Here is a 25,127-nt window from a genome sequence, read left to right as displayed (position 1 = left end):
AGCTCGTGTGGATTTTCTGAGCTGCCGTGGAAGAACAAACAGGACAGATATGCTGGTTGTCTGTGACTGTGGTCCAATAAAGGTCCAACATCTTTCTAACAAGTGCAAAACTCCCCTGAAAACTTCATTTAAATGAATTACATGAAATGTTCCTTAAGTTTGCTCAGTTTGAATCCTTTCTGTCTGAATCTGTCATTTTATTTAGGCTTCACATCAGTTCCCAGATGGAAGTTATTAAAAAACAACCCATTTAAGGCCTTTGTGTGTGTGTTTAAGGCCTTTGTGTGTGTGTTTAAGGCCTTTGTGTGTGTGTTTAAGGCCTTTGTGTGTGTGTTTTATTCTGAGTGGAGGTGCTCCTACGCAGGCTGGTGGACTCCATCCTCGAGGCTGTGTTCACAGTATCTCCAAACAGACAGTATCTCGGCATCTTGTGGCCCACGATTCCTGCAACACACGGGCCTGCAGAGCCAGAGAATGAGAGCCGCACTTCACTTTGATGTTAGAGGCTCAAACTACGAGATGAAAGTTTAACAAAACGATACAGCCGGGCTGAAAGGGAATAATTACATGCTGTTGTTTTAAAAGACTGGCCAGGAATCTGAATCTGAGACAATTATCAGTCATAACATCTGCAGTATGTTAAAAAAAGTATTTAATTCCTGAGTAAAAACAGGTTGAATCCAGCGTATCGTGACCTTTAGGTGTCAGAAAAAGGAATAAATCTGAACACTGTTTTTAAAAGCTGAGGTTTTATATGTCAGAACACATGAAAAATCATCCAGTTCACACAGAACCTCAACTGAACAACACATGACATTTTGAACTGTGTCATTATTTATTGAAAAACTAAGTGAACCCCTGATCCAGCAGCTTCAGCAGCAGTGAGTGTAATACTAAGTGAACCCCTGATCCAGCAGCTTCAGCAGCAGCTTCAGCAGCAGTGAGTGATAAACTAAGTGAACCCCTGATCCAGCAGCTTCAGCAGCAGTGAGTGTAATACTAAGTGAACCCCTGATCCAGCAGCTTCAGCAGCAGCTTCAGCAGCAGTGAGTGATAAACTAAGTGAACCCCTGATCCAGCAGCTTCAGCAGCAGTGTGTGAGAAACTAAGTGAACCCCTGATCCAGCAGCTTCAGCAGCAGTGTGAGAAACTAAGTGAACCCCTGATCCAGCAGCTTCAGCAGCAGTGAGCTGCAGTGATGGTTTCCTGTGGGACGTTATCAGTCTCTCTCATGGTTCTGGAGGAATCTCGGCCCTCTTCTCTCCAGCGCTGCTTCAGCTCTTTGAGGTTTGCAGCATTGGTTTCTGCACAGCTCTCTTAAGGTCCCACCACAGCATCTCGGTCAGGCTGAGGTCTGGACTCTGACTGGACCATTGCAACACCTTGATTCTTTTCTTTTTCCCACATTCTGCTGTAGATCTGCTGCTGTGTTTGGGATCTTTGTCCTGTTGATGAGCCAGTTTCAGCCCAGCTTTAGCTGTGGGACAGATGGCCTCACATCTGACTCTAGAATACTTTGGTATCCAGAGGAGTTCATGGTGGACTCAATGCCTGCAAGGTGCCCAGGTCCTGTGGCTGCAGAACCAGCCCAGATCATCAGCCCTCCACCACCGTGCTTGACAGCTGGTATGAGGTGTTTGTGCTGATATGCTGTGTTTGGTTTCCTCCAAACGTGCTGCTGTGCATTAGGACCAAACATCTCCACTTTGCTCTGGTCTGTCCAAAGGACATTGTTCCAGAAGTCTTGAGCTTTGTTCAGATGCAGCTTTGCAAACCTAAGCTGTGCTGCCATGTTCTTTTTAGAGAGAAGAGGCTTCCTCCTGCAGCCCTTCCAAACAAGCCATCCTTGTTCAGTCTTTTTCTAACTGTGCTGTCATGACCTTTGACCTTTAACATGCTAACTGAGGCCTGTAGAGTCTGAGATGTAGCTCTGGGCTTTTTTGCTACTTACCCTCTTAGTTCCTGTGGAAGCAGTGAGGGTTCACTTAGTTTTTAACTCACTGCTTCTGTGTTTTGTCTCAGTCTTTGCTCTGGTTTGGTCTGCTCCAGAAGACTTGTGGTTTGTTCAGTTTTACATAATTTCACACCTTATAGATTTACATTTGAATGACTTCATCCTCTTTACCTGCTGCTTTTGATGTTGTTTTCATTTTAAAAAGAGAAAACAATTGCAACATATCATTAGGACACAGAAAAGCTTAGAAACAGTAGTTTTGCACAGTAGTAATAGAAAATATGCACCATATGCAACTCTAAGAAAACGATTAACGGGGCTCTAAAAGGTGTAGCTCTGGGCTTTTTCACCTTGGGGTGACCTTTAACCTTTAACATGCTAACTGAGGCCTGTAGAGTCTGAGATGTAGCTCTGGGCTTTTTACCTTGGGGTGACCTTTAACCTTTAGCATACTAACTGAGGCCTGTAGGGTCTGAGATGTAGCTCTGGGCTTTTTCACCTTGGGGTGACCTTTAACCTTTAACATGCTAACTGAGGCCTGTAGAGTCTGAGATGTAGCTCTGGGCTTTTTCACCTTGGGGTGATCTTTAACCTTTAACATGCTAACTGAGGCCTGTAGAGTCTGAGATGTAGCTCTGGGCTTTTTCACCTTGGGGTGACCTTTAACCTTTAACATGCTAACTGAGGCCTGTAGAGTCTGAGATGTAGCTCTGGGCTTCTTCACCTTGGGGTGAACTTGCTGGGACGTCCACTCCTGGGAAGATTGACAGCTGTCCTGAATGTTTTCCACTTGTGAATAATCTTTCTCTCTGTAGAATGATGGACTCCAGATAGTCTGGAAATGGCCTTATAACCCTTCCCAGACTGATGGGCAGCAGCAGCTGCTTCTCTAAGTCTTAACATGCTCCAGATCAGTAAATTGATCTGTTTTCACACGTTTCTTCTATTTTTTTCCCACTTACCCCGGTTTAATTAAACCTTGAATAACTAAATTTCCCACTTTCTCACCTGTGTGTATGCCAGCTCGGAGCTGCAGCCTCTCGTTTGGCATGTGAGGGATGGAAACCTGTCTAACGGCCGCGACCAGATCCAGCGCCATCTTGGCAATCTCATCCGCGTGTCTGTCCCCGTTCCTCTCAGGCAGGCCGCTCACCACCATGTATGCATCTCCGATCGTCTCCACCTGGGTTCAGAGTTGGAATAAAGTTTAAAACTGAAATTACAACAATGAAGACCAGATAATTCTGTTGCAAGAACATCACAGACACCAGCATCGGCTGACTAAATGTGGTCAGTTCCACTGCCAGTTGCAGGTTTAACGCTCCTCAGCTACGGATTCGTTCTCAGACCAGGATGACGTGACGGCAGCTGAACTTTTCTGACCTTGTAGACGTTGTAGGACTCGATTCGTGTGTCGAAGCACATGTAGAGGTTGTTGAGCATCTCCACCACTTCCAGAGGAGTACAAGACGCAGAGATGGAGGTGAAGCCCACGATGTCTGAGAAGAAAATGGTGACCTGGGAACAGAATGAAAAGGCTCCATCAGTGGATCTCTTCTGTTATAATTGGCTTTGATCTTAGACATTATAAATTCATATTCTGTATTTTCCTAAATAACCTCTGTTCCTTGCTGGTACTTTTCCACTCTGCTCATACTGATGACCTTAAATGGTCCAAGACCTTAGAAGGACATAAACAACTGGGTCAGACAGAACATCTGTATTGGAGCAGATAGGTCTGGTACATTAGATCCGAGCCTAAAACAGTTTATCACATCCAAAGAACACAACAAGGACAGCAGCTGGCCTGTTCAGGCCACTAAAAACTGGCCAATTATACTCTGACAAGTGTGAAAACAACCTCTGTGAGATAAAGCTGAATATAAATATGACGGATTTCCTGCTCTGTCACTCCGAGTCCAGCTGCAATATACTTTACTATGTGACCACTGATAAATACTTTATTTAATAAATGATTTCTCCAGCTTGTTCTTGGGCTTCCAATGAAAGAATCGGGCTAACAACACAAATTAAATCCCATTAATCCTCGGCTCTTGAGTCAGTTTTACTGAAATTTAATTAAATAAAGTGACTAAACGGTGATGTAAGCAAAGCTTTTATACTTTATGTCACTGAGGGAGATTCTGGCTGCTTCAATTCCACATCAAACCATGTTTTTTTGGCATTATTTTAGCAGCAGAATGTACATAATCTGCTTGAAATGACAAAATCGAACAGATAGAAATGTAATCTGACCAATCAGGTTCCCAGTTTCACGCAGGACCCTGGAAACCGGCATCTTTTGTGAGGTTCTTCTGTCATACGAGTGCTGAAAATGAGCCTGTTTCAGCAGCTCTTCCTCAAGCAGATCTGCAAGTTTCACTATTTCAGTCATTCTAACAAAGGCTCTTGCATTTTCTTTCCAAAATGCTCCAGGGCTACAAATCATTTCCAAATCCAGCCCTCGGTTTTATTCAGCATAACCCCCCCCTCCTCCTACGAGAGGAGAGCTTTAGGTACAGCTGCTTGAAACCTCTTCAATAAGCCAGACGCAATTTCACCTGTACAACTTGTTTTATCTGCTGATGAATATGGAACAGGACAATTATAGGTAATTACTCCAACAATGGCAACAAAGGCAGCAAACACACACACTCATTCGGCGATTTTGCAGATCTCGCAGAGGTAACCTCCCGGCAGCAGCACCCCATGAACCCTGCAGCCTCCATCAGGAGCTCCAGATCTGGTTGTTTGAATGTGGAAAATGAAAGAGAAGGAAAGTTGTGGCTTGTTTCGTGTGAGGTTTAATGCTTGCAGAAGACTGGAAGAGGAAATCCACTGATCACTTTCTGGCGCTCGATGACATCAGCCTCAGTCAACATCCTAAATTTATGCCACTTTATGCAATTTCCACCTTTTAGAGCCCCGTTAATCGTTTTCTTAGAGTTGCATATGGTGCATATTTTCTATTACTACTGTGCAAAACTACTGTTTCCAACCTTTTCTGTGTCCTAATGATATGTTTAAATTGTTTTCTCTTTTTAAAATGAAAACAACATCAAAAGCAGCAGGTAAAGAGGATGAAGTCATTCAAATGTAAATGTTATAAGGTGTGAAATTATGTAAAACCGAACAAACCACAAGTCTTCTGGAGCAGACCAAACCAGACCAAAGACTGAGACAAAACACAGAAGCAGTGAGTTAAAAACTAAGTGAACCCTCACTGCTTCCACAGGAACTAAGAGGGTAAGAAGCAGCCAGCTGCTGCTGATCAATGCTCTGATTAACTGATCCTCAGTCAGTGTGAGCAGCTCTATAAAAGCAGGAGTTCTGTCAGTTTAACACGATGCCAAGGAGGAAAGACACCAGCAAAGATCTTAGAGAAGCAGCTGCTGCTGCCCATCAGTCTGGGAAGGGTTATAAGGCCATTTCCAGACTATCTGGAGTCCATCATTCTACAGAGAGAAAGATTATTCACAGGTGGAAAACATTCAGGACAGCTGTCAATCTTCCCAGGAGTGGACGTCCCAGCAAGTTCACCCCAAGGTGAAGAAGCCCAGAGCTACATCTCAGACTCTACAGGCCTCAGTTAGCATGTTAAAGGTTAAAGGTCACCCCAAGGTCAAAAAGCCCAGAGCTACATCTCAGACTCTACAGGCCTCAGTTAGCATGTTAAAGGTTAAAGGTCACCCCAAGGTGAAGAAGCCCAGAGCTACATCTCAGACTCTACAGGCCTCAGTTAGCATGTTAAAGGTTAAAGGTCACCCCAAGGTGAAGAAGCCCAGAGCTACATCTCAGACTCTACAGGCCTCAGTTAGCATGTTAAAGGTTAAAGGTCACCCCAAGGTGAAGAAGCCCAGAGCTACATCTCAGACTCTACAGGCCTCAGTTAGCATGTTAAAGGTTAAAGGTCACCCCAAGGTGAAAAAGCCCAGAGCTACATCTCAGACTCTACAGGCCTCAGTTAGCATGTTAAAGGTTAAAGGTCATGGCAGCACAGTTAGAAAAAGACTGAACAAGGATGGCTTGTTTGGAAGGGCTGCAGGAGAAAGCCTCTTCTCTCTAAAAAGAACATGGCAGCACAGCTTAGGTTTGCAAAGCTGCATCTGAACAAAGCTCAAGACTTCTGGAACAATGTCCTTTGGACAGACCAGAGCAAAGTGGAGATGTTTGGTCCTAATGCACAGCAGCACGTTTGGAGGAAACCAAACACAGCATATCAGCACAAACACCTCATACCAGCTGTCAAGCACGGTGGTGGAGGGCTGATGATCTGGGCTGGTTCTGCAGCCACAGGACCTGGGCACCTTGCAGTCATTGAGTCCACCAGGAACTCCTCTGGATACCAAAGTATTCTAGAGTCAGATGTGAGGCCATCTGTCCCACAGCTAAAGCTGGGCTGAAACTGGCTCATCAACAGGACAAAGATCCCAAACACAGCAGCAGATCTACAGCAGAATGTGGGAAAAAGAACAGAATCAAGGTGTTGCAATGGTCCAGTCAGAGTCCAGACCTCAGCCTGACTGAAATGCTGTGGTGGGACCTTAAGAGAGCTGTGCAGAAACCAAAGCTGCAAACCTCAATGAGCTGAAGCAGCGCTGGAGAGAAGAGGGCCGAGATTCCTCCAGAACCATGAGAGAGACTGATAACGTCCCACAGGAAACCATCACTGCAGCTCACTGCTGCTGAAGCTGCTGGATCAGGGGTTCACTTAGTTTTACACTCACTGCTGCTGAAGCTGCTGGATCAGGGGTTCACTTAGTTTTACACTCACTGCTGCTGAAGCTGCTGGATCAGGGGTTCACTTAGTTTTACACTCACTGCTGAAGCTGCTGGATCAGGGGTTCACTTAGTTTTACACTCACTGCTGCTGAAGCTGCTGGATCAGGGGTTCACTTAGTTTTACACACACTGCTGCTGAAGCTGCTGGATCAGGGGTTCACTTAGTTTTACACTCACTGCTGCTGAAGCTGCAAGCTGCTGGATCAGGGGTTCACTTAGTTTCTCACACACTGCTGCTGAAGCTGCTGGATCAGGGGTTCACTTAGTTTCTCACACACTGCTGCTGAAGCTGCTGGATCAGGGGTTCACTTAGTTTCTCACACACTGCTGCTGAAGCTGCTGGATCAGGGGTTCACTTAGTTTTACACTCACTGCTGCTGAAGCTGCAAGCTGCTGGATCAGGGGTTCACTTAGTCTCTCACACACTGCTGCTGAAGCTGCTGGATCAGGGGTTCACTTAGTTTATCACTCACTGCTGCTGGATCAGGGGTTCACTTAGTTTCTCACACACTGCTGCTGAAGCTGCTGGATCAGGGGTTCACTTAGTTTTACACTCACTGCTGCTGAAGCTGCAAGCTGCTGGATCAGGGGTTCACTTAGTCTCTCACACACTGCTGCTGAAGCTGCTGGATCAGGGGTTCACTTAGTTTGTCCCTCACTGCAGCTGAAGGTGAGACGTTAAAGGCTGTATTTACCTCATTTTAATTGCTTTCTTTCACCCCCGTTTTGCATTAGTCCCCCGCCTCTACATTTATCCTGTGTTTCTGTAGGAAATTTCATTCTTTTTACTTGTTCCATCCCTGTTTATTTTAGACCACTTGGACTGCTCTTCAGTTTCTGTCTCCCTGTCTGCCTTTGAGTGTTTTCCCCATGTTTTGGTTTTAAAGTTTGAGTTATTCCATTTGTTCAGCTCTAAGGAGTCTCTCGCTGTGTAAAATGCTGAAGGTGTCTGGCTAATCTCTTTGCTTCTCCACATACCCGATCATAGCTCTCTGCCTCAACGTGTTTCTGCCTGCGGAGCTGCTTGGCGACTGACTTCGGCAGCATCTGGTGCAGCAGATCTTCAGCCAGCTGCCTCTGGCGCTTCAGGTCCTCGGTCCTCTCCTTCAGATTCTGGGCGTAGTTCTGGATCCACTCTGTCATCTCCTTGAAGGAGAACATCACCGTGGGGTAGATGAGGCAGGCCAGCGCCAGCAGGCAGATCCTCATGCTGAGGCCCGAGGACATGGATCGAGACGCCAATCTGAGAGCCAGCGCCGCGCGATCCAACAAGCACCGCTGAGTGTTTGTCAGAGCCTGAACTCCAGCTCCAGACCCAGATAGAAGCCCAGCTCCCGTTCCAGAGATCTGCCACCGACTCGTGTCAAAAATATAAGAACGTGGAGCATCCTGGCTGGAGTTTATCCTGAGGTCTATGTTCTCCAACCAGCAGTTATCCAGGCGCTCGGTCATGACCCGGGCAAAGCTCAGGTAGCTCAGCGTGGCCGTCCACCTGTGCTGGAAACCACTGGGTGGTGTCACCGGGTGGAAGTAGGTCAGCTGGTGGTTGAGCTCCACGAATGTCACCAGAAGTTGTGCAGAAAGGACGTCTCTCCACATCGAGTTCTGCTTAGCTTTGACTAAAGATTCCTCTGCTGTTCCCCAGGTGTTGAGAAGTCTCTCAATGGCCAGAGTGAAGACGAAAGTGCTCCTTTCACTTGAGCTGTTCGTATCCAGTGAAGAATTAAGGAATCCCTGAATGTTCCTCCTCACCTCCTGGCACAATCCAGACAGCTCAACCCCACAAGGAAGCCCTCCATTACTGTAACCCACCATTTCACCACAGAGGCGATCAAACACCGGCAAACTAGCCTCCAGTGTGTCATTCCCAGTGTCTTTGGCCAATAAATGTCTCATCCTCTGAAGCTCACCGATGAGCTGCAGCAGAGCTATCGTCCTGCATGAAGCCAGCTCCTGGTAGGCGGCCTCCGTGGTGTGCAGCAGGGCAATGTTGGAGCTGAGGTCCATGGATACCGAGCCGAGCAGGGCCATGAAGGAGAGCAGGCAGGCGGTCAGGATCCGCCGGACGGTCCGACTGCTGCCCGACAGGGAAAATATGGAACATCTAAAACACAGAAGAAGAACTGGTCACGCTGCAGGGTTCAAGATGCTTCAAACAGACAAACTGGGAAGACTTATCCTGAGTTTCTGAGCACATACTGAACCTTCAACTTCAACAGTTCGTATCTATCTTCATGAACCTCGGAAGGTTATGATCTTTGGTGGTAAAAAACCTTTTATTAGCAGTTTTTAAACCTCCTAAAACCTCTCATGGGCTTAAAATGGCTCAGCTATGACCTTATTGCTCATCCAGTGAACGTTTATCTGTAAAATTCTCAGCATCTTCTCCTGGAGGCTGATTTTTCTCATGACCTCTTATAACATTTTGAAATATCTATTATGGACAAGTTATAGCAGTTTTATTCCCCCAAAACAGAAATGTAACTGAAAAGTGAAAAGTGTGGGAGCATTTTCAGACTAAATCAACACTGAATCGATCAAATGCTTTATGCAATTAGTCAAGAAGGTGAAAAGAGCTCATTATCTTCTCTCACTGCCATGCAACACTAATACCTGCTGGATGGCTGTTAAAAGCATCCTCTGAAGAGGAGAAGGATCATCCGTAGTTGTGTTAACGCTCCGCACGGTAACCTGTGAAGGCTTCATCGATGCTCTTATTCAGGGAAAGTTAAAGTGTCAAAGTCAAATTAGATGTTCCACGTATTAACGGCAAAGAGTCCAGCTGCTTAATGGCCTGCAGCAAGAGGTTAAAAAGACATCTGAAATGGTCTTTTTTTAATATATATATATATATATTACAGCAGTCAGCCACTGAACTCTGAGCTATGAAGCATTCAGGCAGAAAAAAGGCTCCTAACTCAAGGGATGAACCAGTGTTGTGTCGACACAGAACAGACAACTTAGCAAAGAAGCCATTTTAAACTGGATCTTTAGGCACTTTGTCACAAAGACACATCATTTGTTCCCATTTCTTTAGCTGCATCTATGAAAAACAGCAAAGAAAACACAGTTTGACAGACAGAAAATAGGATTTCTGCAGCAACAAGGTGATTCCCAAAGAGCTATTAGCTGAAAACTTGGCATATCTCAGCATGGTGTGCAGTGTGTCCTTAAAACATTTGAGGAAACTGGACAAGTGGAGGACAAAAGAAGAAGTGTCAGGCCTAAAAAACTATCTACAGCAGATGAACAGGATCTGAAAGTGATGTCCTTAAGAAAGAGGAAAAAATCCAGCTGTGACCTGACAGGACCTGAGAGATGCATCTGGACCTTCAGCTGATCCATCTACTGTTGGCCCAAGCCTCATCAGAAATGGTCTCCATGGAAGGGTGGCTGTCAAGAAGCCGTTCTTAAGGAAGGGAAACAGGGAGAAAAGGCTGAGCTGTGCCAAATGACACAAGAAGTGGACTGAAAATCAGTGGCAACAGGTCTTATGGAGGGATGAATCCTCCCCAGAGCCCGGACCTCAACATTATTGAAGCAGTGTGGGATCATCTGACAGAGAACGGAACAAAAGGCAGCCCACATCCAAAGAAGAGCTTTGGGATGTCCTTCAAGAAGCCTGGAGAACTATTCCTGAAGACTCCTTAAAGAAATGACAGAAAGCTTGTCTCAGAGGGTGTTTACATTCATTTTTGCACGTGTTTTTTTCTTGAAAGATAAAAATTAATTAGCGCTGGCTCAAGACTTTTGCACATTACAGTATTTGCATTTTATTTTTGGTCTTATCTTTTTCACTGATTTCTACACGAGGTCTCTGTTACAAACCGATTCCTTGATATTTCTCTTTCTTCTTCTTTTTTGATTTATGTTTATATCGTGTTGAAACATCTGGAATCACTCGCAGTCGGACTCAGATTCTGGTTGCGGGTGTTTCCAGTAAAGCTGATGCTGAAGGAAAAAAAAACTCATTATGGAGTAAAATGAGCTGAAATGAGTTGATTAGCTATTAGAATATTAAATGAAAGCAGTTGTGTTAGTTTTAGTGCTTCTTAAAAAACATTTTTCTTTTTATCGTTTTCTGGTTTCAGCTTCGCATTTGTGTGGATTTTGCTGCTGCACAATTTCTTTCATCATTATGTGACTAAATGTCTCGGAAATGTACAAGAAATTACAATAAAATGATTTGTTGCGTCGCTGAATGAAGAAAGAGTCGGAAAAGTAATAAAAAACACAAAAAATCGGGAGAAATTAAAGCTCCACCTGCGGTGAATCTGTGCGTCATCTCCTCTGACTGCGGCATCAGAAGCTGGCTTTGGCGCTCTCTGAGTGACCCATCCTCTCAGCCTGTCCTCCTTACATTCAGATTTAACTTCCCCACAGGTATCCGTGTCTCACCTGCACTGCTCACAGTCGCTGTCCGCATCCTGCTGCGCGCGCGGAGCGACTCTCCTCTTCTTTAAGAATCTTCTCTTCAGAGAGGCTGAGGACAGGGTCCCAGGTGTGAAACCTTGCTTTTTCATCAAGTCCAGCCTTGACATGAGATTTGTACAGCGGCTGGTGCTCCGCTCCGGACGGCGGCCTCAGAGTCTCTGCAGACTGAGGACAGACCCGGGGAGACCTCCCGTTATCGCCGCTCAGGTCAGCAGCCAATCACTCAACTTCCGGTAACGCACTGCTTAAATAAACTGCTCAATTAAAATGAATTACATTCCATTATAAAGTGAAAACGCACATTGTTTGACTTCACTTCAATCGGCGTTTTTCTTATTGGTAAATAGAATAAAACAAGCAACTAATAAACCATTCATAAATCCTCATTTATCCTGACTTTTTTCCCCGTTTGTTTTAAACGTACCATATTTTAATTTGAAAAAGTAGTTGGGCAGGAAATGGCCTGCATCTTAAAAAAACATTTTACACATTATGTCTTATTCATTTATTCATTTATTTCCATATCTTTTAGTGTCCATATACATTTTCTTACCATCAATCTATTATTCATTTGTTTATCCTTTTTTTTCATGGTCATATTAATTCCTGAACTGAGCTTGCTTGCTTATTAATTAATTCTTGAATTAATTAACTTTTTTTTACTTATATCATTGCCTTATTGATACTTGACATGGACTTGCATGTTTAATTTATTTATTTAAAGATTCATTACATGGTCCTATTCAGTCATGGCCTTCATTGATTTAATTATTCATTGCTTTATTAATTAATTAATTAATTTATTTGAAGACATTTCATGGCCATAATAATTCCTGACGTGGACTTGAGTGCTCATTGATTTATTCATTAATCTATCTATCTTTTTATTTATTCATCTGAATATTTCTGACTTAATTAATGACCCTATTTATTCCTGGCATTTCTTTCTTCTTTTTCTGTCAAGATTTCCTTCATGGTTGTATTTATTAATTTATTTCTATTTATTTCTATTTATTTCTATTAATTTCTATTTATTTCTATTAATTTCTAGAAGAATTTAATTAAATTTAATTAATAATTAATTTCTATTTATTTATTTTATTTCTATTTATTTACTGGCCTTCATTTATTTTTCTATCTATTTATTTATTTAATATTGATGATAATGGCATTCCATACTCTCGGACATCTCCGCATAGATTCCACCCAATAGGGCGGCGCTCTGTTAGCTCCGCCCCCTTCTCGTTCCGTTATGATAGCTTCAGGCGGGGAGCGCTGTTTATGACTGGACTGCAGGGCTGACAGCACGCTCCCGTTTCCCATTCACTACAACTGCTATTAATTCTCCTGATGTTAAGCTTCCTTCTGTTCATAGACTCTGTTTTGTCTTCTTTTCAGAATAAGTGCTCGAAAGCGTAATCGGTGCCGACTGCACAAAGCGCAGCAGTGTAAAATATGCTTTTATTTTGAAGTGTTCCATTGGAAGCGCTTCCGGTCTGCGTCCCCCGACTTTCTCATTAAGAGCGCAGATGTAGAGGATCAAACTCAGCCCGAAAGAGAACGATGAAACATGGTGAAGAAATGAATCAGTTACTAACTCTGCGTGTGCTCGTGTAACGGGGTGTCTTTGCTGCTCGGTTAGCTCGTGAGATGTGTGACAGAGTGAGAACTCGGTGAGTGGCTCTTCGCCGTTTCGGCGGAGGGAGCGTAAGTAAACGTAAGCGTTGTTTGGTTTGGAGCCGTTAAACAAAGAGCTTTTCTTCCCTCTACCATTGTTACCGAGCGGAGCTCCTGAAACTCATCCTGAGGGGGTTTCGGACGGTTAAAGTAAGCTCAATACTACGAAGCTTGTGTGTAGTTTTAGCGAAAGTGGTGGAAAAGTTTTAATCGCTTTAATCTTAGTAAGTTCTTTTCATTTGACGGACGAAATTTGCTGCGCTGAATTGATTTGATCCTGGAAAATCGTGGGTTCACACAACGCTGATTTTGGCACCTACTTAAGCTTGAGAACAGGTTTAATGTCCGTAGATCTACTTAACTTTTACTTTGTGTGATTTAAGCTGAGGATTAATTAAGCTTTGGAAGGTTTTCTTAGTTAAAAACCGCTCATAAACACGCTTTAAGTTCTACTTTATGAACTCAGTAACAAGCTAACGGTTACTAACGGTTAATAACATTTGAAATGGGCGCTTATACAGTTTATGCGGGTATGAAATAAGCAGTTTATACTTTCATTGTCACGACTGGTTAAGCTGAGGCTGTTCCACAACAACAACAACAGCAGCAGCCGCCCACGTTCGCTCGAGCGCGACTGCTCCTTCGTGGAGACTGAGACTTCATTCTGAAATCTGTAAATTTAATTTATTTTAGTGTTGTAGCGCAGAAAAGATGAAGAACACAATTAAACTCGATAGGATTGTGAATCATTGGGTCCAACTCTTTATATCGGCTTTTGTTTAAACTCCTTAAAGAAGTTAATACCCTACGTATTTATGAAAAATGTGCATATATTTATATGTTGTTGTCTAAATAGACATTAAGCCAGCAAAGTCCTATTAGATTTAATTGTGTCTATGAAAAATTCAACATTTACTGTAGAAAAAACAAACTCCTACATGTGGAACAATGTGAGAGTAACACTGTGCCCTTAAGCTACAGATCAGGACATCATTAAACTGCCAGCTCCGTATGATTTGCATCCTTTGTGTGTTTGAACAGCCGGACAGATGCACGTGGCTTCCCCTTGTTGAGTTTGCCATGCTGCTTGTGTTGACAGGTGAGGGGCGGCCTGTGCTCCAGTCATGACCTCTGGGAATGGAAACAATAATAGCAGCCAACACAATGGAGAGAGCAAACCAGCCCAGGTTATAGACAAGTCCCACGTCCTCACCCATCTGATCGAAGGCTTCGTTATCCAGGAAGGTGCCGAGCCTTTCCCTGTGAGTATTGGACGGGTTTGTCAGTAAACTCAGCAAAACATACTCTGGGAAAGAGGCGAGAACACAGGGAGCCGCTGGTTTGAAACAGACTTGTTTCGGTCATTCTAGTGTTAGAAAACTCCAGTTTTAAAGAGGCAACCTGCAGTGATTAGTCGAATAGAGCCTTTATTGTCCCTGTAATCCACACAGTGGTGCAGTGCAGCGAGATGCGGTCTGCACAGCAAAAAATGGGTTTAAACTAAATACAAGTGTTGAACACATGAAAGAAGACGATAAACTCCCATGATAAGGAAAAAAAACGCTAAAAACACGAGCTAAAGTGAGTGCAGGAGGTCGTAAAGTAGCGGGTAATGGATACTATGGCGTGTGAGAGCTGTGCTGGTTAAGCTGTGAGTGTGTTAACCTGGTTTAACTCACTTATGACCTGTTTAATGAACTGCCTGCAGGACTCCTGATTCACTTTTTACTCACAGAAAGTTTTAATATCCCTTCACTTAAAGTTCTTCTGCTCTTAATTCTTTTAAGATCTTTTTTTGGACTTGTGGGCAGTGCCAGGGTGATGATGGGCAATGCCCCGGGTCGGGACCTGCTGTGAGGAGGACTTTAAGCCTCTGTGCAACCAGTTGAGCGACCTGGCCCCCCCGTTTCTCCTTCCTCAGACTCTGTTCATGCAGACAACTGATTTGAGTTTCAGTGCTTCCCCTTTATTGCCAGTCCTGGATTTTAATGACATCGGATCTGTTGCTCTGTCGATTAGTTTGCTTTGAAATCTTAACGCGTTTGCTTCTCTGGACACTTGAGTTTTTGGAGAGCCTTCACATGCACTTTAGTGTCCTCTATAAAGTAGTTCCCAACCTGATCACAGAGGAGGAGCATCAGGTTTTCACTCCAGAGGCTGCGAGCATTCGATCTGCTCGTGTACAAAAGATAAAGACACTGACTGGAGCTTCTTTTCACCTACAGAGACGTAAAGAACCCAACGGACTCATGCGTTAAGGACCGACGTTTCAAGCCTTGAAGCTGTGAAGATGAGCTTGTTCTTCTTTAAGTTGATTCAGTGTTTACATGAAACTGGAGATAAACGTAGAAAGGAGTCAGCTGAGGTGGTTCATCTGGTTTGATGCCTCCTGGGAGGAGGCCCCGGGGCAGAACCAGAACCTACTGGAGGGATTATTTATCCCATCTGGCCTGGGAAGCGCCTCTGGTTCTCCCAGGAGGAGCTGGAGAAGGATGTCTGGGTTTCCCTCTGGGACCCGTTGCCCTCACGACCCGACCTCAGATAAGTGGAAGATAATCGATAGATGAAAGGATGGAAGAAACAAGTTGTTGTTCTGACCAAAACTGCACAATCGAGCGTCTCCAAAGCGGACGAACACGATCAGATGGAGGTTTGGGTTCACAGCAGTCCCACATGTAGCATCACATGGGCCTTGGTGCTCTGCACATGCTCCACAGTTCCAGCTTCTATTAAAAAAATGAAAGTCTTTATTAATCCAGCAGAATTCACAATAAAGGAGCTCTTGACATATTTTTCTGTTTCTTTTGTCAGAAACTGGAGGCTGAAAATCAGCCCATTAAGACTTTGTATCAACAAAGTTAAAGCGTTTCCAGACTGTCGCTCTGCTCTAATAAAATCCTGATTTTTATAACCACAGCCTCATCTGACAGAATCACCGTTAAAGTAGCGTAAAGACGGCGTCTGAGCAGTGAATTCGGCTGGATTACACGGACCAGGAGCTCCCACAGAGGAGGTTACAGGCAGCAGGATGCATGCATTCTGGGAAAAGGTTCTCGGGTTCGGGTTGGATGGCCAAGTGGAGCTGTCACTGCTTGATGCATCCGTGCACGTAAAAAATACTTCCATGAGAATGCAAAGATCAACAAAGGACACAGATTCAGCACCTCTCACAGAATAAAAACAAAAGCTGGAAGCAGGCTGTCAGTGGCGTCTCATCTCAGAGGGACGTGCTTCCTGTAAACCAGCTTAAAGTTGTGTTCAGGGAACTTTCTTTAGGCTGCAAAGGAAATGCAGACGAGCCCAGAGCTGAAAGAATCTCTGAGATCCTTAAAAACCTCCACGCTTTGTGAAGAAATGTGCATGTGAAAGTCTGGGAAACGGGTTACTGAGGAGGAGAGATGAGACGTCTTTCTTTGAACTAAATATCCAGATAAAGCACCAGAGCGTGTTTGTTCTGTGGCACACGCTGGACTCTCAGCTGTAACAGCATCTTTCTCTTTTCTCTGCAGGTGGAGCGTCCATCTTTCTCAGTAGACATCCTCAGGAGACACACCGCAGACTCAAAGATGGACGGCCTCTCATCAAAGGGTAGAGTTTCTCCCATTTTTCTTAGTTTGATGCATGCAGGGTCGGCTGATATCATCAGATAATAATGACTCCGCCTTCTTCGTACCAGCAAAGATCTGCAGAAATGTCACCAGACTAAAACGTTCCTGTTGAATCTTATCAGGCTGAAGTTGGACTTCAGGCTTCTGGTTAATTTCTGAAGCCTGTGAAACGTGAGGCTGGAGTGTTGGAGGCCCACAGACTCATCCTTGTGCTGTTTGTTCTGCATGAAACTCCAGTGTTTCCACACGTTGTAACAGTTGAACGGGACCAGTGACAGACTCAGAGCGTGATGGGGAGGTTGTTCTTGACTCAGTTAAAGACACTTGGGTTTCAGATGTTGCCTCATGCGTTGGTGTGTGTTCCCCCAGAGCTGAAGGCCCAGCAGGAGCCCATGCTGACCTGCGAGCTGTGCGGCCGGGTGGATTTCGCCTACATCTTCAAAAGGTCCAAGAGGTTCTGTTCTACAGTGTGTGCGAAACGGTGAGGCAGCTTTAATTTGCTCTAATGTCAGCCTGGGGCTGCAGCTCTGATCTCACTCCTGTGATCGTTTGGATTTGATATTAATCTGAATGTGTCCTGTTCAGTCACTGTATGTTCAGCTGCTACTTTTGGGCACATTGTGCGTCTTTTTTCCCAATAGTTTGGAGGATTTCTGTGAATTATTTAGCTCTGTGAAGTTTCTATCATCCACAGACCTGTGACCATGTTTTAGCTCTGTAGTCACAGCCAGAACAACGTTCATCTCTCATCTTATAAGAGCTGCGACGTGTCGTGTTCGAAACCAGAAGAATTCACTCAGGAATGATGCAGCTTGGCTGAAAGCTCTGCATTTGTCTCCTGAAGCGATGCACTTGTTGTGGATTAGCTGGAGATGTTAGTGGCTGAAGCAGACTTTCAACACATCTCACACCTCCAGGTGTATTTGAAACTGACACATTCGGTTTCTTTAAAACCTTCAGAAACCTTTAGCTTTGATTGTGTTCGTCTGACACGTTTGGAGACGTCACCGTGCTTCGCTTTAAGCTGAAAAGTTGAATCTTACGAGTGAAACACAAGCCGTCCTGCTTTTAGCTTCAGATATGAGCTGCTGCCACATCCAACGGGAGAAGCTGCGCCCTGAAGGTTTCCTTCTCTGATCCTCTGTGAATCTGTATCTTCAGTTTTAACTGGTATGAAATGAAATCTTCCTGTAGCTACAACGTGGGATGCACTAAGAGGATGGGTCTCTTCCCAAACCGCAAAACCACCCTGGAAAACATGAAGAAACAGAAAACGCTGAACGGAAGCCACAAAAACGGCAGTTTGGAGCCTAAAAAGAAGGTGAGTTCCTCTGGTGTGAACGCTCAGCGACTCCTTGTTCCTGTAAACAAACCTGGATTCATCTAAGCAGCTGATAAATGAAGCTATGGTGGCTACAGACCACACAGAAGCTAAAAGAATAAGAGTTCTGTCCTAACCCCCCCGACTGTGTCAGCCTGCTCCCTCTGTGCAGAAGCCTGCTCCTGCTGCAGCTGCTGCTCACTCAGTCCGACCTGCACAGGGAGAGTCCAGCCAGTGTTCAGACCTGTCTGGCTACAAAAGAGCGCCGTCCCCCCTGTCGGCCGCCCAGCGGGTTCCCGCAGTGCAGGGCTCCGAGCTGCCCCTGCTGCCCCTGCTGCCCCACGGCTTCCTGCCCAGCGACCCGGGCCAGTGGAACATAGAAGACGTCTATGAGTTCATCTCCTCCCTGCCAGGTGGGTCCTGCCTCGCTGTTTTCTGTGAACAATACAAGCGTTTGTAACACTTACTGAGCTAAAACGTCCTGCTGAGCCAAATCCTGACAGATTTAATATGAAGGATGGTGTTAAAGAAGCTGAGACTATGAGAGAATAGTGGATGTGCAGCACTCACTGGGCGCTATGAGGTTAACGGGGATAAACAGAGGGCGGGAGGTGGGTTCAGAGGAGCAGATATCAGCAGCTCATGTGGCCTGGAAACACTTTGGGATCCCCTCAGGAAGAGCTGCAAAGTGTTGCTGAGATGACAAACATGTGATCAGTTTCCAGCACGAGTCTTTAGACTAAAGAAGAAATGAATGTGGCCTCAGAAAGTGCTTCTCCTCCTACGCTGTAAAGTCCCTCCAGTGTTTCCCAGACCTCGAAGGAGCGTTTCTGATGCTTTGTTCTTTCCAGAAAGAGTCTTTTAACCTGCTGAAAGCCAGTCTTTGGGGGTTGCACACAGAGGCAGATGTGAGGAGCGTTTCTGATGCTTTGCTCTTTCCAGAAAGAGTCTTTTAACCTGCTGAAAGCCAGTCTTTGGGGGTTGCACACAGAGACAGATGTGAGGAGCGTTTCTGATGCTTTGTTCTTTCCAGAAAGAGTCTTTTAACCTGCTGAAAGCCAGTCTTTGGGGGTCGCACACAGAGGCAGGTGTGAGGAGCGTTTCTGATGCTTTGTTCTTTCCAGAAAGAGTCTTTTAACCTGCTGAAAGCCAGTCTTTGGGGGTTGCACACAGAGGCAGATGTGAGGAGCGTTTCTGATGCTTTGTTCTTTCCAGAAAGAGTCTTTTAACCTGCTGAAAGCCAGTCTTTGGGGGTCGCACACAGAGACAGATGTGAGGAGCGTTTCTGATGCTTTGTTCTTTCCAGAAAGAGTCTTTTAACCTGCTGAAAGCCAGTCTTTGGGGGTCGCACACAGAGGCAGATGTGAGGAGCGTTTCTGATGCTTTGTTCTTTCCAGAAAGAGTCTTTTAACCTGCTGAAAGCCAGTCTTTGGGGGTTGCACACAGAGGCAGATGTGAGGAGCGTTTCTGATGCTTTGTTCTTTCCAGAAAGAGTCTTTTAACCTGCTGAAAGCCAGTCTTTGGGGGTTGCACACAGAGGCAGGTGTGAGGAGCGTTTCTGATGCTTTCTGTGGAGGTGACAGCAGGTCGGGATGTTTTCTGTGCTGCAGGTTGTCTGGAGATCGCCGAGGAGTTCCGCTCGCAGGAGATCGACGGACAGGCTCTTCTGCTGCTGAAGGAGGACCATCTCATGGGAACCATGAACATCAAACTGGGCCCAGCACTCAAAATCTTCGCTCAGATCAGCATGCTCAAAGACTCGTAGCCCCCCCCACACACTGCAAAGGCAGCTCTGCTGCGATTGGACAAACGAGGCGCGCTCAGGGTGCCACAAGTCGGCTCTTTCTGAGCCGAGTTCAGCTTCCAGATCAGAGCTGTTCCAGGGATCTTCGTCTTTTCGAGCCTTTGGCTGTTCACCTTCTACACAACTTCACCACTTCAGCAGAATTTCATACCGTGTTTGGAGAGAAGCGTCGCTGTAGCTAGGCTGTGTTGAGCAGGCGTAGTTTTCATAGCTGAACTGTAGGTTGGTGCCGCTGTTTTAGGTCAACAGAACTGAAGCGTGACTGAGAGGAGGTCGGGTCTGGTTCAGCCCCAACATACTGCTGTGTTAGATCAGGTGGTTCTGATCCAATACCTGCTGTGTTAGATCAGGTAGTTCTGATCCAATACCTGCTGTATTAGATCAGTCAGTTCTGATCCAATACCTGCTGTGTTAGATCAGTCAGTTCTGATCCAATACCTGCTGTGTTAGATCAGTCAGTTCTGATCCAATACCTGCTGTGTTAGATCAGTCAGTTCTGATCCAATACCTGCTGTGTTAGATCAGGTAGTTCTGATCCAATACCTGCTGTGTTAGATCAGTCAGTTCTGATCCAATACCTGCTGTATTAGATCAGGTAGTTCTGATCCAATACCTGCTGTATTAGATCAGGTAGTGCTGATCCAATACCTGCTGTATTAGATCAGTCAGTTCTGATCCAATACCTGCTGTATTAGATCAGTCAGTTCTGATCCAATACCTGCTGTATTAGATCAGGTAGTGCTGATCCAATACCTGCTGTATTAGATCAGGTAGTTCTGATCCAATACCTGCTGTATTAGATCAGGTAGTGCTGATCCAATACCTGCTGTATTAGATCAGTCAGTTCTGATCCAATACCTGCTGTATTAGATCAGTCAGTTCTGATCCAATACCTGCTGTATTAGATCAGGTAGTTCTGATCCAATACCTGCTGTATTAGATCAGTCAGTTCTGATCCAATACCTGCTGTATTAGATCAGGTAGTTCTGATCCAATACCTGCTGTATTAGATCAGGTAGTGCTGATCCAATACCTGCTGTATTAGATCAGTCAGTTCTGATCCAATACCTGCTGTATTAGATCAGGTAGTTCTGATCCAATACCTGCTGTATTAGATCAGGTAGTGCTGATCCAATACCTGCTGTATTAGATCAGGTAGTTCTGATCCAATACCTGCTGTGTTAGATCAGGTAGTTCTGATCCAATACCTGCTGTGTTAGATCAGTTAGTTCTGATCCAATACCTGCTGTGTTAGATCAGGTAGTTCTGATCCAATACCTGCTGTATTAGATCAGTCAGTTCTGATCCAATACCTGCTGTATTAGATCAGTCAGTTCTGATCCAATACCTGCTGTATTAGATCAGTCAGTTCTGATCCAATACCTGCTGTGTTAGATCAGGTAGTTCTGATCCAATACCTGCTGTGTTAGATCAGTTAGTTCTGATCCAATACCTGCTGTATTAGATCAGGTAGTTCTGATCCAATACCTGCTGTATTAGATCAGGTAGTTCTGATCCAATACCTGCTGTATTAGATCAGGTAGTTCTGATCCGGCACCACGTTTCTGCTGATGTACGGTTAAAAAAATCTAGACACATCTCTTTATAACTGTCACACTATAGAAAGGGAAAGGACGGTTCACTAACTTCTAAAGAAATGATCAGTATTTTTTAACAGATCAAGCGAAAATCCAGACAAAACTCATGGTAGAAAAGTTGAGAAATGAGTATTTGATCCCCTGCAGTTCGGCCATTCTGGCTCCTACGGATTGGCTGTGAGCCCATGGACTATAATCAGCAGAACTTGTGTTTATAAAACCCAAAACCATGATTCAGAGAAAGTCTGCGGTCAGAGGAGCGTGAGCCGAAGAACAGCCAAGCACGGCGGCGGAAGCATTATGCTCTGGGCTGTTTCTGTGCAGGACGACTTCACTGCATCCAGGGGCCAGAGATCCTCCTTCCAGCCAGAAAGCTGAAGGTGGGGGGGCAGGACTGTGGGCCACAAAGGCAACGGAGGAGTGGCTGAAGAAGAAGAACGCTGAGCTGATGGAGTGTCTCCAGACCTCCGTCCATCTGTGGAGGGAGCAGCCAGGAAACTGGGCTGCAAAAGCACGTTTTACTTTAAATTAGGTTTTATCTGAAGTCTTTTTCTCTGGATTTTTGGTTAAAATTAAAGTTAATTTCTTTGTAAGTGAGCAAACTTACAGATTCTGCGACACGTCGCATCCTGGATCAGAACTACAGCCCAGAGTGTGTCTGCTGTCCCGGTTTCCTCCTTCAGAACCGAGGAGGACGGAGCTGACGGATGGACCTGGATCTGTCATCGGTCACATGACTGTGACATCACGATTCGCACTGAGCTATTTAACGACCATCAAACAGGAGGGTTGAAGGCGGCTGGTCCCAAACTGGGACCGATGCAGCCCGTCCCGGACCTGCTGTTGCACTGAGACCAAGGTAAAGCTGTCAGAACCACTGGCCAAACTACGGCTCGCATCGCGGCACTGAATGCAAACCTCACGTACCTTAAGACACCAACACAAGCTTTGTTCTGGTGAAACTGGACTGATTTAACTTTCTGTGGAATGACGGCAGCGCCACAAAAAAGCTTCATTTGCTTTTATCCCTTTTGTTGCTTCCAAGGAAAGAGAAAAAGGATCAAAACCAAGAGAAATAACATCAAAAATACATTTAAAATGCAGAAATATTTAACCGTACAGAAAAGAATTGCAAAGGAAGATTTCCCATTTGTTTAATTGGTTTCTCATGCTTTGTTTTCCGCCTTTCTTCTTTTTTGTGGCTCTGCTGTTTCTCTGATAAATAAGTGAACCCTTTCCTCAGATCAGGTCACATCTATGCATAAAGCGGCTGCTTTAAAGTGCCTGCGGGAGCACGTCGACACGGGCTGGAAAACAGTCTGTTTACGTCATTAAACTTTTACCAAAGTCCAGAGGAAATCAAGCCAGAACCGCTCTGCTGACTGTTGTCGGTGCTCTCTAATGGAATAATGAACATTTTTGTCCTTTTCCTACACAGAAAACTCTAAATAAAGTCTGTAGATTCGTACATGTTGTTATTTAAAGTCTCTCTGTGTCTGTTTGAGCTTTCAGTCTCAGCTCGTCCAGCTGGTTCTTTCACTTTGGGATTCTGACGAGGTCCTGGTACCGGTTTCCTTCGTCTCAGGCCGCTGTGCGTGAAGGAGGCGTCCGTGTCTCGGTGCTCTTAGCCTTGTGTGTCAGGTAGTATCTGTTTGGATGTGACAGGAAACAAATCTCTCATTTCTGGGCTTCGTTGTCTCTTCCATCCTGTTACCTGGGAAATAATCTGATAAACACGAAGGAGAACCCGGCTGTACCTTTTTGCTCTTGGGCTCCTCCTGCAGCTGTGGGATGTAACACCTCCATGTGAACCCTGCACATGCACAGCCAAACAGAGACCAGCCAAACGGTGAACTGTGTCTCAGCTCCCAGGCACCCCGGCGCCGTTTCAAACCCGGGAACGTTCATAACAAAGGTCGTCCTGCTTCTAAACGTCCATATGAACATCGTGCCGCTTTCAGCCTGTCATTTATTTCAGGGACGATGCAGCCTCTAAATAAGGCATTATCTGTCTTTATTTCACCAATACTTTAAGAAGAATGAATGAATGAACGTGTGCTATAGCTCTGTTAGCTCATAGCTGCTGTTATGTGGCTACTTGCAGCTATAGGAGAGCTAACGGAGGGATTTCTACACAGGCACTCTACTGGGACCACTTCATCCACACGCCCCCCTGCAGCACAGTTTATTCACTCCGTGCTCTGTGACAGTCGGCTAACTTCACACACAGTTTGCTGCTGATAGTTTTGTGCAACATGGCAGGGTATTTATCAGATTTTGACGACGACTTTGAGTAAGATGGATGTTCTTACCGGAGTGAATAAACTGTGCTGCAGGGGGGCACTGGATCTCCAGTTATCTAAATATCTTCTGAAGGACGCCGACTTTCACCAAACTGTTCTCAGTGAGTAGATGAACGTATTTCATGCCAGAAATAAGGTATAAAAATACCGGAGTTCCCCTTTAAGGTTCACAAACTTCTCTCGTGTTGCTTTAAGCGAGCATGCAGCAGGCTGAGGTCTTTAAACATTAATTCCACACTGTTGGATTAAAAGTAGATGCAGTACAAATGTGGCATAAAATACAGATGAAGCAGCCAAACAAATCTAAATAAAGTTTGTCTAAAAGGACAGAAAATAAAAAAACGGAGCTTTTCGAGGCCAGAAAGGATGGAAACCGCTGGTTTAATTCTTTAAAAAGTTGTATTTTAAGATCGTTTTATCGTACATGTGCAAAGTCTTCTGTTACTACAGTTAAAGTAACTGAAGGAGAAAGGATGGCGTTCAGTTAAAGAGCCACAGAGCATCGTGTTTGTGTCGAACAGCTGAACTTTTAGCTGTTTTTTGACCTGATTAAGACAGAAAACTGAACTCTAAACCTGCCGCTTCGTCTCCAGAACAAACTCGCATGATTCCACCAGTTTTCAGTAATTTATTCTCCCCAAAGTACAACAACGTGAAACCTTTCTTTTTCCTCTGAAGCATTCAAGTAGAACTCACTCACACACAAATGTTTCACCACAAGCTCAATAAATTAACTTCTTTTTCATTAAGACACACTCAGTAGTTCAGATTAAAGAAAGAGATTAAATAAAACCTGTCACCAGAACACGACTGAAACATAATAAAACCAAAAGAGTTTAGTGAGAGCAGCTCAGGTTATTTTAAATGGCCCCAAATCAGAAGGAATATATTTAAAAAGACGAGTGACGGACCCACTGTGAGACCTGGATGCGTACAAATGAGCTCTGAGCTTCTAAAATATAGATTTTTATTCTGCGATAAAAGCTGAGCTGAAACCTGCACAGTCCCTACCCAGAATGCACCAGGAGAGGTGGGAGTTCTCCTGGAGTTCAGCGACTCACTTCCTGTCCTCACCAGAGCAGTTTTGCTGTGAAATTAGTCTGTTTTTCCTTTTATTTTTAGCAGTTTCACTCCATTCTTTTTGGAGGAAGGCGACGCTAAAAGCTGACTCCTAACAAACGATTTATTTAGTCTTTTCGGGTCAGTTTGTCTGATCTTGAGGCGTAATCCTCTGAAGGTTACGGTTGGATATGTGCAGAGAAACCACCACACGCTGTAAAAAACATGCAGAAAAACTGTTTTTATGATAAATTTGAGCTGGAAGATGTGAGGAGGGAAGCAACAGAAGGAGGGAAGGTGACAGTAGGTGTGACTGATCAGGAAATTAAAACGGGAAGACCTTTCTGGAACCGGTGCTGTGGAGTTGAGGTGGACTCGGCTGACTTGGGTTTAAAACCTCCAGCATCAGCAGGTGTTACAGGGATCCTCTGGACCGTTTAAACCCAGCAGCACGTCCACCCGACTCCTGCCGGTCCGGGAAGGTTTCGGAGGAAAGACCCGGTTGATCAGTCCCAGTCTTTTCCATCACCTGGTGAAAAAGGCTACGGGTTTAAGGAAAGTGGCAGAAACTCAGCTGTGATGTGGTT

General features: G+C 44.9%; 2 protein-coding genes across 5 annotated transcripts; one reads left to right on the top strand and one right to left on the bottom strand.

The window, feature by feature from the left end:
• Positions 1 to 313: 313 nt before the first annotated feature.
• Positions 314 to 13,510, bottom strand: LOC140271276 (uncharacterized). The gene is made up of 7 exons (XM_072366419.1): positions 13,466 to 13,510; positions 12,950 to 12,973; positions 11,148 to 11,335; positions 7,715 to 8,840; positions 3,338 to 3,472; positions 2,963 to 3,137; positions 314 to 459 (listed from the first exon to the last, which is right to left on the bottom strand). Exons 1-7 carry the CDS (start codon positions 13,508 to 13,510, stop codon positions 314 to 316), a joined length of 1,839 nt encoding a protein of 612 aa, XP_072222520.1.
• On the top strand, positions 12,641 to 19,876 carry phc2a (polyhomeotic homolog 2a (Drosophila)). Of its 4 annotated transcripts, none has more exons than XM_072366906.1 (7): positions 12,641 to 12,743; positions 13,947 to 14,109; positions 16,357 to 16,435; positions 16,825 to 16,936; positions 17,650 to 17,776; positions 17,931 to 18,189; positions 19,387 to 19,876. In XM_072366906.1, the coding sequence occupies exons 2-7, from the start codon at positions 13,972 to 13,974 to the stop codon at positions 19,539 to 19,541; spliced, it is 870 nt and encodes a 289-aa protein (XP_072223007.1). In that variant the 5' UTR covers positions 12,641 to 12,743; positions 13,947 to 13,971; the 3' UTR covers positions 19,542 to 19,876. The 4 variants fall into 4 exon arrangements, with proteins under 4 accessions (XP_072223007.1, XP_072223005.1, XP_072223008.1 ...); XM_072366904.1 differs by having other exon boundaries at positions 13,889 to 14,109; XM_072366907.1 differs by lacking the exon at positions 12,641 to 12,743 and adding an exon at positions 12,758 to 12,997.
• The last annotated feature ends 5,251 nt before the right edge of the window (positions 19,877 to 25,127 follow it).

Source organism: Leuresthes tenuis, unplaced genomic scaffold (assembly GCF_036924035.1).
Source record: "Leuresthes tenuis unplaced genomic scaffold, fLeuTen1.0.hap1 SCAF_16, whole genome shotgun sequence".
Classification (NCBI taxonomy): domain Eukaryota; kingdom Metazoa; phylum Chordata; class Actinopteri; order Atheriniformes; family Atherinopsidae; genus Leuresthes; species Leuresthes tenuis.
The sequence above is the reverse complement of the archived record's forward strand: the minus strand, read 5'-3'. Positions and strand labels throughout refer to the sequence as shown.

Coding starts and splice junctions, on each gene's coding strand:
- LOC140271276 (XM_072366419.1), bottom strand. CDS start 13,510: ATGAAGTCTCAGTCTCCACGAAGGAGCAGTCGCGCTCGAGCGAAC. Junction 8,841..11,147: donor GCAGGATGCGGACAGCGACT/GTGAGCAGTGCA, acceptor TCTGTGTTTTAG/ATGTTCCATATTTTCCCTGT. Junction 3,473..7,714: donor AGGCAGAGAGCTATGATCGG/GTATGTGGAGAA, acceptor TTCTGTTCCCAG/GTCACCATTTTCTTCTCAGA.
- phc2a (XM_072366906.1), top strand. CDS start 13,972: ATGACCTCTGGGAATGGAAACAATAATAGCAGCCAACACAATGGAGAG. Junction 14,110..16,356: donor AAGGTGCCGAGCCTTTCCCT/GTGAGTATTGGA, acceptor TTTTCTCTGCAG/GTGGAGCGTCCATCTTTCTC. Junction 18,190..19,386: donor GTTCATCTCCTCCCTGCCAG/GTGGGTCCTGCC, acceptor TCTGTGCTGCAG/GTTGTCTGGAGATCGCCGAG.